Here is a 15022-nt window from a genome sequence, read left to right as displayed (position 1 = left end):
CAGACTTCCTGTCTCATGTGAGGGAAAAACAAATGAAAAAAGGAAGTTAGTTAAAACCAAGAATTTGCTTGGAATTCCTGCAGCCTGAGAAGGCTGTGGTAGGCAGGTGGGGAAATGTCTTTCACTGGAGAAACAGCCCTAAGAGCCAGACCCACTAAGAGACTGACATAGAATTATAACGTGCTCTCCACTTCCTGCCCCTCCCCCATGCACCAGCAGAGCTCCGGAATACAGGTGGCCGGTTCCAGCAGATATAGTAGCAAGATTCTATCTGAGAGGTTGGAGACAGGGAAACCCCAAGTCAAGAGAGGAGTTGAGAAAAGACACGGGAGAATTTGAGGTCATGGACACCCATAACCACAGCGAACATTACACAGTCTCACTCCCAGGGGAACTCAGGACCCTCTCACCCTAAAAGCCTATTTATTTACCCCAGTTCCTGTGCTCTGATACAGCATAGTTTGGCTTTCAACAAAAAATTATAAAGCATGCCAAAAGGCAAGAAAAAACCACAGTCTGGAGAGACAGAACAAGGATCAGAACCAGACTCAAATATGACACCAGTACCAGAATGATCAGAGAAGGAATTTAAAATAACTATTATTAATACGTTGAGGGCTCTAAGAGAAAAAGTAGGCAACTGGGGTGCTTGGGTGGCTCAGTCTGCTAAGCGTCCAACTGTTGATTTCAGCTCAGGTCATGATCTCAGGGTCGAGAGATTGAGCCCCGCCTCAGGTTCCACACTGGGTGTGGAGCCTGCTTGAGATTCTCTCTCTCTTCCTCTGCCCTTCCCCCTACACACAAGCATTCTTTCTCAAAGAAAAAGTAAAAGGGGGCAACATGTGAGAACAGATGGGCAATGGAAACAGAGAGATGGAAACTCTAAGAATTGAAAGGGAATGCTGGAAATTAAAAGCAGGGTAACAAAATGAAAACGGCCTTTGGTGGAGTCCTCAGTAAGCTGGAAGGGGCTGGGGAAGGAATCAGTGAGCTTGAATATGTGTTGATGAAAAAATTACCAAACTGAAGTGCAAAGAGAAAGAAGAATGAAAGAAACGACAGGATAGCCAAGAACTGTGGGATGATTTCAAAAGGTGCAACATATGTGTAATTGCCATAAACACCAGAAGGAGAAGAGGGAGAGGTGGGGGCAGAAGGAATGTTGGAAGCGATAACAGCTGAGAACTTTCAAAAATTACTGACAGGCAGCAAGCTACAGATCCAGGAAGATCAGAGAACATTAAGCAGGCAAATAATAATTTTTTAAAAAGCACCCAATATAGGGGTATCTGGGTAGCTCAGTCAGTTAAGCGTCTGTCTTCAGCTCAGGTCATGATCCTGGGGTCCCAGGATCGAGCCCTGTGTCAGGCTCCCAGCTTAATGGGGAATCTATTTCTTCCGTTCCGTCTGCCTGCTACGCCCCCTGCTTGTGCTCTCTCTCTGTGTCAAATAAATAAGTAAGATCTTTAAAAAAATCACCCCAAATAACACAAACAAAAAGAAACAAAACCAATAACAAAAACCCAATCCACAGAAAATACCAAAATCCCGCATAATACAGGCAACATGAGGCAACATGCAGAAAACCAAGGGAAGCAGGTTCCGGTGGCTTTTAGGTAGCAATAGATTGACAAGTTCACATTTACGGTCTGTGCTTGCTGGGTGGTCAGTCAACGGCAGCAGTGAGGCTGATGAGAGACTCAAAAAGAGTTAAGGGATGGTGATTTCATGTGAGCCTCAATGTCTGCATTCTTTGTGAACTGGTTGCAATGTATGGGTGTGATTCTGATTCAGACAAATAAGCGGTTATTAGTGACGATAGTTATTTGAACTGCTGACCTTGTCCTCTTACATACTTTTCTTTTATTTTTTTTAAGATTTTATTTATTTATTTGACATAGAGAGAGTATAAGCAGGGGGTGTGGCAGGGAGAGGGAGAAGCAGGCTCCCACTGAGCAGAGAGTCCAATATGGGGCTCGATCCCAGGACCACGGGATCATGACCCGAGCCAAAGGCAGATGCTTAACCACCTGAGACACCCAGGTGTCCTATATGCAAAAATTCTAAACAAAACTATGAGCGATTCAACTCAATGATATATAAGAAGTACTGAAAATATATTATGACCAAGTGAGGTTTGCAAGGAAACCAGGAAATGCAAGGCTGGTTTAAAATTTGACCATCGAAGTAATTCATTGTGTTAAAATTAAAAAGGAGATAAATATCATGATGATATCTAGAGATGCAGAAAAGCATTTGAAAAATTCAGCACCCCAGTCATGATAAAACTTTTGGCTAATGGGAAACCGAAGGGAACTTCCTTATCTGATAAAATGTATGTATAACAAATGTACCACAAACATAAATAATGGTGAATTATTACAAGTGTTCCCTCTGAGACTATGGATGAGACCAGCCAGGATGCTCACTGTTGCTACATTTAGAGAGCAATGCACTGGACGCCTTGGACAGGGCAATAAAACAATCAATTTTTTAAAATGGCTTAAGGATTGGAAAGGAAAAAAAAACCCACCATTGTTATTCATAAATGACATGAATTGGAATATAGAAAATCCAGATGAATCTACAAGCTCTTCTAGTAGGTAAGGAATTCAAGTAAAGTCATTGGAATCCAGGTTAATATATTTAAAAACTATATTTCTAAAACCAGTGATGAAGAAATGAAAAATGAAGTTTAAAAGGTACCAATTTCAATAACAGCTAAACATCAAAGCCCCAGGAATAAATGGAAGGAAAGGTGTGCAAGACCTCTCCACTGAAAGCTCCTAGAATTCTAAAGAAAAATCAAAGAATGAAACAAAAGAAGGGATATACCATGTTCATGGAGTGGAAGATGGCCTGTTGTTGGGTTTTGATTCTTCCCAGATTGATGCATACATTCGGGGCAGTTCCAATCAAAATCCTGGCAGCTTTGAGCACATCGTGGGGCACAGGGAACTGATAAATGAATTCTAAAATTTACATAGAGGGACGCCTGGGTGGCTCAGTGGGTTAAGCGTCTATCTTCGGCTCAGGTCATGATCTCAGGTTCCTGGGATCAAGCCCTGCATTGGGCTCCCTGCTGAGCACCCTCCACCCCCTGCCTGCCTCTCTGCCTACTTGTGCTCTCTCTCTGTCAAAATGAATAAATAAAATCTTTAAGAAAATGAATAAAATTTACATGGGCATGCAAAGGGCTGAGGCCTAGCTAAGACAAGCTTGAAGAACAACAGAGCTAAAGGACTCACTGTGAAGGCACAGCCACTAAGATAGCGTTGTATTGGCACAAAGATAGACACGCAGATTGAAAAAAGTGGAAATGCTGTTGTAACATATTCGAATGCCCAGTGTGTTTAAAAAATTATAGCCAAAAAGTTTTAAATACATTTAATGTATTTTATTGGAATTTGAATCCAACAACAATGAAGCGCTTGACCCCAGCCTCACACAATTTGGAAACCCTGGGTGTGGTCTAATTCCCATGGAAGGGACACTGAGGGGTGTGACCTGTTCCAGTCACAGAGGAGGTCAGCTGTCCAAGTAGGGAACACAAGCCAAGCCTCTGGACTCTCCATGTGGCTGTTTGCTCCCCTTGAGTGAAGAAAAGGCAGGTTTGGGGAAGAACTTGTTAATACATGCAGTCAGATGGATTGACCTAGTGGGATGTTATCCTTAGAAGGAAACCGTGAATCCCACGCCTGTCACCACCTCGATCTTCATTGTCATTCTTCTCTTAAGCACAGCTGAGAGCACCCGACGACACCCCAGGGAACTGAAGGTACATGGATTTCTGGAGGGTTGTGTGAACTCAGAGCAAGTGCAGCTGGGACAGTGGGGGGCCCAGGCAGGTCCCCCAGCAGGCGTCGGGGCTTCCTGGGAAGATTAGAGAGACTGCTGTGAGAAGGGGAGATACAAAGGATCAGAATCCTTTCTCGTGTGTTTGAAGGAGGATCGCCTTATCATCACCTTGCAGGCCAGAATTCGGCAGCCTGGATCCACTCAAGGCTGGCCAAATTTGTCTCCTGCACAGCGATGGCACGTAGCGATGTGTGTGTGTGTGTGCATGTGTGCGTGCGTGTGTGTGTGTGTGTGTGGCGGGGGGTCCTGACTTCTTCCAGAGTGGCCGCGCCTGCCCTTGGGGGCCCTTCTTTCCTAATGACCTAGCTGTCGTGGCTTCAGGGGACCAGCGAGCTAGACCTGGGGTCACAGAATCCTGGGGAGACCAGGAGAGCCCAGAAGCAGCTAGAGGGTCAGTGGTGAGGATACTTTTTTCAGATCACACACTCAGCTCTTGGCATTCCTGGTGGAAAAAGCCACAGGAGTAGTCAGAAGCCCTGGGCTCCGGGCGCCTGGGTGGCTCAGTGGGTTGAGCCTCTGCCTTCGGCTCAGGTCATGATCTCAGGGTCCTGGGAAAGAGCCCCGCATCAGACTCTCTGCTTGATGGGGCGCCTGCTTCCCCTTCTCTCTCTGCCTGCCTCTCTGCCTACTTGTGATCTCTGTCTGTCAGATGAACAAATAAAATCTTAAAAAAAAAAAAAAAAAGAAGCAACAGCAGCCCTGGGCTCAATTATTACTGGGAGCTGCCGTGTTTTGGGTTCTCATTGTGAGGCAGGGGTCAAGTGCTTTACATATTTGTCATAGAATCTTAGCTCAGCCCATGACCAGGTAAATAGCTCTTATCTCCACACCACAGATGGAGAAACGGAGGCATAGAATCTTAAATGATTTGTCTTCGGTCATGGCCTTTGAGTGGTGGGGACGGTGCTCACACCAAAGCTTGAGGGGCTCCTGGGTGGCTCAGTGGGTTAAGCGTCTGACTCTTGATTTCAGCTCAGGTCTGGATCTCAGGGTCCTGAGATGGAGCCCCACATCGGGCTCTACTCTGAGCCTGGAGCCTGCTTGAGATTCTCCCTCACCCTCTGCCCCTCCCCTGCTCACGTACACGTGCATTTGCTCTCTAATAAATAAAATAGAATCAAAACAAAACAAACAAAAAACCCAACTTTGAGTGTCCACACCTTTATCCCCTGTGCGCTCTGCTGCCCCAGGTGGACCGAACCTGCTGGGTCCCTCTAGAACCAAGTTAGTTGGCCTTTGCCCAAGTGCCATTTCTGTCCACGAAAGTGGACACGCGGGCAGGTTTTGCAGTCAGACTGAGGTCTGAGCCCGTGCTCTGCCACCTCATGCCCATGGGATGACCCTAGCAAGAACCCCTTCAAACCTGTTTCCCTGTCTCTAACATGAGCCCCAAGAGTAGTGGGGTCCTCTGCAGAAAGTAAGATAGTTGATTCTCCTTGTCTGAGGTGTGGCCGCATTCTACAAGACCTCGGAGGACCGGGATCGGTGCATATGGAACCATCACTCCCAGCGGGGCGTGCAGAGTTGGGGTCCTGCTAGCCTCTGGTCACAACTTTTCATCAATCGGTACATAACTGTGTTTTATGTGTGTTTCTGTTTAAAGGCACCTTGCCTAATATGTATTGTCAATTCCTGAAGATCAAACTCACGGCCAACCGCACGGCCAAACTCACAGCCAAATTTACGTGACACGCAGTGTCCACGTGGGAGTGCCAGACTCCCAGCACTATGCTTGGGGGCCATTTTAAGCAGCAAAACCACCGACAGAAAGCAGAGACCTTGCAAAATTGTGGCACTAGATAGACAGCAAGGCGGACACATGCTTATGGCCCGAGAGCCGTGACATGTGGGCGGCGGGGGTTGTCCTCGGTTAGAAACGTGTGCAGAAACGTGCGCATTGGGCAACTCAGATTTGCTGAGAATGACTGCAGGAGAGCGGGACGGGGGGATGTGCTTTAAGATTGTAAATAAATTTCAGTGAGTATGTGAATTTGTAAATATGGAATCCAAGACCATGATCGACTGTGATGGACGTATAGGGCCTGGCCCAGGCTTGACACTCAATACTAAGCTTTCAGGCCATTTCCCCCCTCCATGGACCGCCTCACTTGGTGGTGACTGCAGTGTCCCCCCGAGAGCAGCCATTATGCTCTCGAATGAAACCCTAGATGAAGCCCAGCCTAGAACTTGGCACAGAACCCGCCCCTACACTTGTGTGTACGAGAGCAAGTCTCTTATCTTCAGATTCTGAGCCCTCGTCTGTGAACAGGGAACGGTCCTGGCTACCCTCCAGGGTGTGGAGACCCTCAGCAAAGGAGATGCCTGCCAAGGACCAGAAGTCCCCGGCTCGGTGCTCCTGGAAGGCCTTCGGGACACAGACCAGTGAGGCTCCCCATTGTTTCCGCGGTTCATTGATGAGGGCTGTCTTTACTTCCCCCTTCCGACCCACACGAGGCACGGACCCTGGGCCAGCACCCCCTTCAGAACTGTGTCAAGCCACTTTCTGGCCATTAATCTCTAAAAGTCTGTCAGGACCATTTGCATTAGCCTGTCTGCAAAAAACCCCAGCTGGGCCCCAGTGGACCAGAAGTGGGGCTTGGGAAACCAAGCTGCTGTAGCCAGCTAGGAGCGGAGGCTCCGAGGTGTCCCAGCGCCCTCGTGGACCAGCTCCTGCCTCATGCCATCTGTGCCCCAGCCAAGCCTCTGGGGTGGGTGGGGGGCAGAGCTGTAGGACGTCATGGGGTGGCCACCCCTTAGAGGGGTCATGGGAAAGACACCACCTCCTACATGACGAGAGGGCAGGGATGCTGATGGAGGACGCTGGCTGGAGCACTCCCCACCACTACCCCAAAAACTCTGGGAACAGCCCAGCCCCGTCCTGGAACCCGGAACTCGGACCCCGGGGCAGTGGGCAGAGATGGAGTGCGCATGCGTCGTGGTGGGTGGGAGGCCGGGGGCAGAGTTCTGAAGACAGACTGGGCCCCTGCCCCGCCCCCACCTCCCCAAACACAGACTTGTCCTTTCCATGATGACCATGCAGCTTTCTTAATGGAACACAATCGCTGAACCTGGTACATTTCAAGCACTTTAGCCTTCCAGGACACCAGACTGCTGATGAAAACCATCTTCTGTGGGCGCCATGTTAATGAGAGGCCAAATTTCATATGCTTGCAAACTTTCCCCCCTGCCTCCTGCTGTCCTGGACCCCGCCTTCCCCCGCCTCAATAAAAGATTGCATCAGAGAGAGAGAGAGAGGGAGAGAGATTTCCATAATTTATAGTATGGGCATTTCACTGGGGACAAGCGCTAATCTGTACTTACCGATACATTTAAGAAAATGCATCCTCTCGCAAGCCTGCAGCATTTATGACTCTTGGCACAAACCGCAATGCTCAGTCTTCAATTAAGGGACACCTTAGGGTTCATTATCACACAATCGCTCCCTGTGAACCATGCCAAATGCTGTTTTGGCACAGAGCTTGGAAGATGAATTAGAAGGAAGTCTTCTCTGTAATGCCCTCTCCCCAACTCCCATTTCCATCATCAGCGTTTATGCCCTCCTCCTGCTCGCCCCTCCTTCTTTCCAAGTGGCTTTTACTATTCAATTTCTCAACGTCAAACTCGATTCTCTGGAGGTGTAGTTAAAGATGCCACTGCTCCTTTTTGTCTTCCGGCTCTCAACAGGCCTCAGAACGGCGCAGATGGGCTGCTCTCCACACCCCTTTTCGGCCTCAAGGAGCCACAGATGCTTTTTTTCCCTTCCTCTTAGAGCGTGGGGTAGAAAAGAGAAAAGGGACCTGAACTGGAGACACACACACACTCACACACACCCACAGCCATAAGGAGGGCTCTACACGGGATCCTCCCAGCACCGGGCGTCTAAGTGAGACGACACACACCAAGCTAGCAGCAAAGGCCGGGCATTTTCAAACGGGGAGGTCGGGAGCTGTGTCTGGAGCCGGTTGCTTCAACGGACCAGAAAGGAAGGAGGAAAAAAGAGGAGTCGAAGGCTCTTCCTTGATATCCTCCACAGAAGGGCCCCCACTGTCCCGCTGTGTCCTGAAACCCCGGGACCCTCCCTGAGTTACACCTCTGCGGGAGGAGGACCCTCCTTTTGTTTCCCTGATGGAAACACCAACAGCAAATGAGCACCTCAGCTGGCACTTGCCAGCCCTCCTGGCAACCCTGGGCCCCCCAGTGTGGCCCGGGGCCCAGAGTAAATGCCTCCTGGCGGGCCAGGAGGGAGCAGCCCAGGCAGCCGCAGCCAGAGAAGCCTGTGGGAGGACGGCAGCCGCCCAGTGCGCCAGGCCAAGGCAGCCCTACCTTCTGCGCCAGGGAGAGGGTGTGTGTGTGTGTGTGTGTGTGTGTGTGTGTGTGTGTTGGGGGGAGCGGGTGGAGGGAGGGGGAGCTGCCTCAGTTACGGGAAGTGAGCTGATCCGGCTGCGGGAGCTGGTCACAACCTCCCTTAAATGAAGCTTCCAGCTCCGCTTCCCCCGACAGCGCCTCTGCGCGAGGACACTCGTTATTGACTTCTCAGTGTCACACCCACGTCAAGAGCGGCTTAGACTGACAGGTAAGAGGGGCTGATGGTAATCAAGGCTCTGGAGTCGGACTGTCAAATTATGCAAAGCCATGAAAATAAAATTAGCTTAACGAAGTAGCTAGAAATCTAGATGGGGCTCCAAGTCGGGCTGGTAGAGTAAGAACCTTCGCTCGATTTTATTCGGGGGGCTCGGGGGCAGAGGGAGGGGCCTGGGCGGAAAGGAAAGCAAACAGACTAAAAATACTTCGCCCACAAGACGGCTTGTGGAAATTTTATTATATAGAGTGTAAAATGAATTGTCAGTCAAATAAAAAGAACACTTTTTTTTTTTAAAAACAACATGCATAACATTTTCCAATTGCCTTTTTTTAATAGTTAGACATTTCAAGCATTATAAGGAAAATAAGGAGAAAAACCCAGAAACTGTAACTTCGGTACATTTCAAACGGAATGTCCCTCAGGTCAATTAAAAATGCAAGAAAAAATAGCTTCGACTCCGTTTTTCTTTCCTTTAAAAATACATGTTATCTGTACAAGACGCACTACAGTAAACACCGGAAATCATATTATCCCTTTTATTAAATCAAAATTATTTAATTCATATGGTGGTTAATACTAGATTTATTTATTCATCTAGTTAATTTGACAAATATTAAGAAAATATTTAAAAGAAAAAAGGAAGAAACATCTTGGAATTAAACAACAGTTACTACATTTTCACGCGGTTTAACGTTCCACAGTGTTTGTTAAAAGTTATATCGAATTTCTTTTTAATATTAAAAATAACAGTATTTATATTTCTGAGAGAAGACAGAAAGGTTTTTCGTTTTGTTTTTAAAACAAGCTTGGAGGTCTTAGATACACAATTGCAACTGGTAATGGAGACACGAAAAAAAAACGTATGCTAAACACACGGACACGTTTTTATATTACCCCTTTAGCACTCTAGAAATTATACAAACCCTATAAAATGCCCCCTCCCAATCCCTATTGGACAGCAATACAATTATCTGTCTCAATTCAGAATTCACATAATTAATTACAATACATAATAGTTCAGTTTTTTAAAAAAATGCAATAAAACCAGACAGCCAAGATAACAAGAAATTAGAAGTAAAACATTGAATGAATTTACACATTTAAGAATATTTAAATACTGTTTAAAAATTTTTTAAAGAATTTGTTACATACCACCTAAGACTTCCAAGCCACTTTCTGTTGCAACAGAAAAAACTGTAAATAAAAAGACACACAACAAAACACAAGAGAACATAACAGAAACACACCGTGTTGAAATGTCACTGCTCTGAGCACGCGCTGGCGCCTGAATTTGCAGGTCTCACTCCAGAGAGAACCCCAGAGCTTACACATTTGAAATAACAAACAAAAATAATGAAACAAATTATCAGCAATTTTTAGTAACTAATTTTCCCGATTTTTAGAAAAATCCTGTTAATCTAAATATAGTGTTTCACAGAACAAAACAAAGGTTCTTCATCAAAAGGTTTGCAAATCTAAAAACCTCTGTTACAAATAGGTTTTCGCTCACAATGATTTCGGGGAGGAAAGAGCCGCAGGTCGCCGTCTACTGCTCCTGCGGAAAGAAGGGGACAAGTTAGTGAGGTCAGCTCCTACGACCTCGTCTCAGTCTGGGGCTCTGAAGGTTCGGGGGTGGGGGCACAGGTCCCCTCTGGCCCCTCAGGGGGCACGAACACATGGCCCGCATCCGTGCGTCTTGGGATCCAGGACAGACAAACCCTCTCCTGCACAGGAGGCCCTGGGCAGCTCCCCAAGCCCAGGTACGGGGGGAGGGCCAGGGGAGCGCGTCCCTCCCCTTGGCCACCCACCAGCCCCGACACCTCTCTCCACTGGGCCCAGGCACAGAGGGACCACTTTGGCAGTGAGATGACCAGCGAGCTTTGGGTCTAGGGCCTGTGGGAACCGGCATGCTGTCCATGGGGACCTGGCCAGCATCAGGTCACCTGCAGAGCACACCTGAGACACGCCTTAGGGCAGCCTTTGGCCATCCTCCCTATGTTAGTAAGAAATCCGTTTATGGCTTCTGCCTGGACAGAGCACTCCTGGCTTCCACGCAGGGTGGACATCTGGCGTTCTGCCCTGCCCAGCCTTCAGAGCGTCTGGACTCGCCCTCCTCCTGCTGCCCCTTGCCGCTGACTGGGGGACAGTCTGGCCACACCATTCTCTTTAAGACAGTAGTGAGTGTGACTCCCACAGTCCCTACTGCAGTGCCGAGCCCGCCCAGGGTCCTAAAGTCCGGTCATTTCGTGGACGGTGGGGGAAACTGAGGCCTAGAGAAACGGAGCGCCCCTCGGCACCGCAGTCTCAGGGCTCGGACATGAGGGAGGGGCACGCACTTCCTTTCTCTCGGGGCCCAAACCTGCTGTCTCCAGGGCATGGAGCCTGAGCCGTTCTTCCACAGCCCAGCCTTCCTGCCACAGGCCCGGGAGGAAGGGGGTCCGGGCTGGCCTGGAGGTGCCCGCGCAGCTACTGACCTGGCTGTGGGCCTGCGCCTGCCCTAACGTCTGCCCGTAGAAAGCGACCTGCTGCCTGTAATACTCCGCCCAGGCCACTGTGTAGTCCGGCGGGGAGCTGGCCTGAGGAGCGGCGCTGGCAGCGTGACCTGATTGACAAAGGAAAGCACGGAGGTTAGCGGGTGGCGACAAACTCGGGGAAGGCAAAGGGCGCTGTCAGCTGGGAGGGGTCCTGGGGCAGCTGGAACAAGGGCCGACGCAGTCTCCCTCTGGACGCTGGACGAGCCACTGGGACACTGTGCGGCCGGGAGCTGCCCAGGGGCACAGAGAGCTCTGAGCTGCCTGAGCTTGGCCCTGCTCTGCCCCCAGACCTCACGGCTGGCGGTCGGTGCTTCCCGATCACCCTCGCGGCCCGTCTGCCTGCCCCACGGCTGCCAGAGACAGAGACAGAGAGACAGAGAGAGAGACACAGAGAAACAGCACAGACAGATGGCCGGGTGGGTGGTGGGTGGAGGGGGAGACGAGCGGGGAGGGAGGAAGAGGGAAAGGAGTGCGGGTCCCCGGCCTGGGTGCGGGGGTGCCCCTGCGCAGGCTCCAATCCCAGGAGGGCTGGAAACACAGGCCCACGTGTCCCTGCGCATCTGGATTTGGGAGGTCTGGGGTAGACAGGGCATCTGGCGTCTCAGTAGGGGCTCTGGGTGACGATGACCTCCCTGACCCCACTGAAGCCCCAGGGATGATTCTCAATGCCAGGACGACCACAGTCCTTGACCTGATTTTTGCCAACCAGCAGGTAACATCCTGCGCAGTCACACTGACCACACTCCACACCCCTGACCACACTCCAGCCCGGCACTTCGGAAACCTGTACTGGGGATTTAGGACTCATTTTGGTTGCTGTTACTCGATTTTTTTCTTCTCTTGTTAACAAGATGGGCTTAGTTCCTGGCACAGCTAAGAGCACGAGCTTACTCGAGAAGGAAAACTGGCGCCCGGGCACTGGCTCTGACGGCAGGCTCCCTTCCTGGAGTCTTACCCTTTTTCTGTTCCCTGCCCTGAAATGACCAAAAAGAGCCGGGAGGCAGCACGACGGCCAGGGACCGGGATGCCTGCTGGTCTGAGGCCTGGCCCAGCAGTTCCAGAGGGGATGGCTGAGGATGGGACAGCAGGCCCCAAGCTGTCCTCAGGCCCTTTGGCGTCCAGAAGGTGAGCGACTTCACCATGTTCCTTCTGACTGACACACAGGGGACGCAGGGAGACAAAAGCGGGGACTGAGACCAAGTCACAGGGAAAACACTGAAGAAAAAAACAAAGGTGACAGGGAACCACGGACAAGGAGGCCCACAGACAGGCGTGGGGGCATGGGGCCTAGGGGTCTGCTTCGTCAGAAGGCCAGCTCACTCACTCTGCTTTTTGTAATAGTCTTCCCAGGCCTTGCTGTAGTCGGGCTGGCTGCTCTGCGGCTGGCTCTGCTGGCCTGTGCAGGGAACACAAAAGCAGTCAGGCCCCCGCCGGCTGAGTGCTGCGCCTTACTTAGCCCGGTCCCAGTCCTGCTGCCCCGGAAGGCAGTGGCCAGGGAAACCGCGATGCCTCCAGGGGGCCTAGGAGGAGTGACTGAGGTCCCTGTGAAGAGGGGGTTGACAGGACAGCTAACCCCCAAGAGCAATGGGTCAGAACAGCCTCGACCCTTCAGATGGAGATTTGAGCTTGGGGAGCCCCCGAGGCCAGAGTGACAGAGTCTGAGGCTCCCTGAATCGTCCTCCAAACTGGACAAGTGTGGTGCTGACCGCACTCTGGTCACCCGGCCGGTCTTGCACAGACTAATGGCTTTCACTCCGGACAAGCCCAAGTGCAGGGAAAGCACATGGGAAAACAGCTCAGAGACCGAGCCTGGCGACTGTGACAGAAGACGGGGGTACACGCAGCAGAGGGGCCGAGTGCCACAACATGCACCTGAGTCCGATTTAGCCTCATGCCTTTCTAGGGGAGGACCAGATGGGGACAGGAGGTGTGTGGGGCTGTTCCTGGCGGGCGAGCCGGGACGCCTGCTCCGCCTGGCACTGGCAGCAAAGATCTTGCGGGGGGCGGAGTGGCAGCCGCCTGGCCCGGGCATGAAGGATTCATAAGCCCTGACCAGAGCGACAAGTCGGGACCTTCTTCCCCACCGAGGTCAGGGCTGGCTTGTGTGTTCCCTGCTTGGCCCCCCTTCTGTCCTGTCTTCTGTTAGAACCGCAGGTGGCAGCCAGCGGGCAGGACGCGCTGGTGACCGTGGTCACGGCAAAGTGTCTTCCCTGCTAATTGATTTACTGCAGTCTGAGGAGGGGTGTGGGGTGACAGGAGTCTGTGTGTGGGGCTGGGAAAGGAAGTGAGGTGGGAAGAACACACGGGGAGCAACATCCCCTCCCCGTCCTGGTCCTCCCAATAGGGCAGGAAGGGCCTCAGGACGATACTGGGCACAGAACATGGTGGTTGTGGAGGGTGTGGGAAAGTGGGCCGGTTCTTCCAAACGAGATTTCACTGACAGAAACCAGTTCTCACCGCCCCTAGAGACAAACACAGCTCAGCACCACAAGACGAAGGATGGGAACAGAGGCAAGAACCCAGGCCCTGTGTTTTCTTTCACTGTGCCCTATAGGCCTCTGCCTGCGGCGGGGAGCGGAGCTGGGGCGCGGAACCATGGCACAGGGGTCACTTCCCCTCAGGCAGGAGGACATATCCCCTACCCACCCCCCCAGTCTAGGGCTTTCCCACAGAGTCTCTGTCCCGGACAATGGAGCAAATGTAAAGTCCGCCCAGGGCAGCCCGGGGCCACCTCTTGTCTCGCAGGCCCTTTTCCATCAGAACAGGAAACGCAAACAGGCTTGGGAGCAAGTGAGTGCGGTGAGACGGGCCCGGGGACTCTGGCAGCGGGGGGGAGGGGGGTGTGCAGGTGTTCACGGTAAAATTCTTTCTAATATTCTGCATGTTTGAGACATTTTGTTAAAAAAGGGGTGGGGGGAGGAAAAAAATGCAACCACACAATGTCAGAGCTCACGGTTACTCTGGAAATTGAACCCAAACCTTTCATTTCTTAGACACCAACTGGAGGCCAGAGGAGGGGAAGGTGTGTAAGGCCACACACGGCCTCAGCCTCTGGACTCCAGACCCCACAGGGTGCTCGTGCAGCTGGGACCTGGAGCAGGCACCCTGGGCAGGGCTTCCTCACAGCGGCGCTCTGCTCAAGGGGGCAGCGGGAGGGGCCGGGACGCGGGATCCGTCCCTTGCGAGCCAAGCAGTCACAAAGCGGAGTGGCACTGCAAGGACCACGGGCAGCCGTGCGGAAGGACGCCCCCGAAAGAAACAGCCACAGGGCGAAGCACGGAAGGTAAGCAGCTTGGTTTGGTTTGGCTCTGAAGGCTGCGTGAGATCCAACTCCAGAAGGATTCCTGAAGCTTGTGTGGGGGCCTGAGGGCAGGCCGAGGGGACTGGACGCCAACAGGGACCTTCTCTAACGGTCAGCTGTCCCGCCGAGGTGTCCCTCCACTGAGCTAACTCTCCAGCTGTGTGCTTTCTGGAAAGTTCAGGAGACAGAAAGACCATCCCTTCTAAGGCAGTACTGGAGAGAAAAGGGGGAGATGGTCACCAACAGGCCCGAACCGGGGCGGGGGCCTGTCTGGGAGGGCAGTGAGGGGAGGGGCTGCAGGCTGGGCCAGGTCCAACCCATCTGTGGGCCCAAAGCTGACAGGAGCCCCTAGCTCTGAGAAGAACAGAGGAGATGGGAGAGAAAGGCTGGAGAGGGGGGCCAGGAGAGGGCCGGCCTCCTCCCTTGCTCCACTGGAGGCCCACCACAGGGCTGCTGGTGGCTCCCGCTGCCCCAGGTGCTCCTGGCAGCTCCGGGGAGGGACGTGCGGGCGTACTGGCCAAGAGATGCAACTAGAGCGTTCCAGACACGTCAGCCCCCCAGCCCTCCCATGTGGCGTGCGCAGTCCCACCTCCTCCCGGGTCACTTACTTGGGACCTGCTGTGTGGGCTGCTGCCATGCCTGGTAGGTGCTGCCCCATCCCTGGGTCAGAAAGGCCGGAGGACCACTACGGAGGACAAAAGAGTCACTCGTTCCAGAGCAGGCCACACCCCCGTCTCCTCAACTGGG

General features: G+C 52.0%; 1 protein-coding gene across 4 annotated transcripts in view; it reads right to left on the bottom strand.

Annotated features, from left to right (window-relative positions):
* Positions 1 to 8642: 8642 nt before the first annotated feature.
* The window catches only part of FUBP3 (far upstream element binding protein 3), a 49759-nt gene continuing 43379 nt past the window's right edge, over positions 8643 to 15022 (bottom strand). For 3 of the 4 annotated variants that reach the window (XM_032866093.1, XM_032866092.1, XM_032866095.1), the window contains 4 exons: positions 14884 to 14960; positions 12299 to 12370; positions 10915 to 11042; positions 8643 to 9995 (listed from right to left, as the gene is read on the bottom strand). In XM_032866093.1, coding sequence (XP_032721984.1) covers positions 9987 to 9995; positions 10915 to 11042; positions 12299 to 12370; positions 14884 to 14960 — 286 coding nt within the window. In that variant the 3' untranslated portion in view covers positions 8643 to 9986. The remainder of the gene's footprint in view (positions 9996 to 10914; positions 11043 to 12298; positions 12371 to 14883; positions 14961 to 15022) is intronic. The other variant, XM_032866094.1, reaches the window with a different exon arrangement.

Source organism: Lontra canadensis, unplaced genomic scaffold, assembly GCF_010015895.1.
Source record: "Lontra canadensis isolate GAN:19392208 unplaced genomic scaffold, GSC_riverotter_1.0 scaffold30, whole genome shotgun sequence".
In the NCBI taxonomy this organism is placed as follows: Eukaryota; Metazoa; Chordata; class Mammalia; order Carnivora; family Mustelidae; genus Lontra; species Lontra canadensis.
Note: the sequence above shows the minus strand (reverse complement) of the source record. Positions and strands in the feature narration are given on the sequence as shown.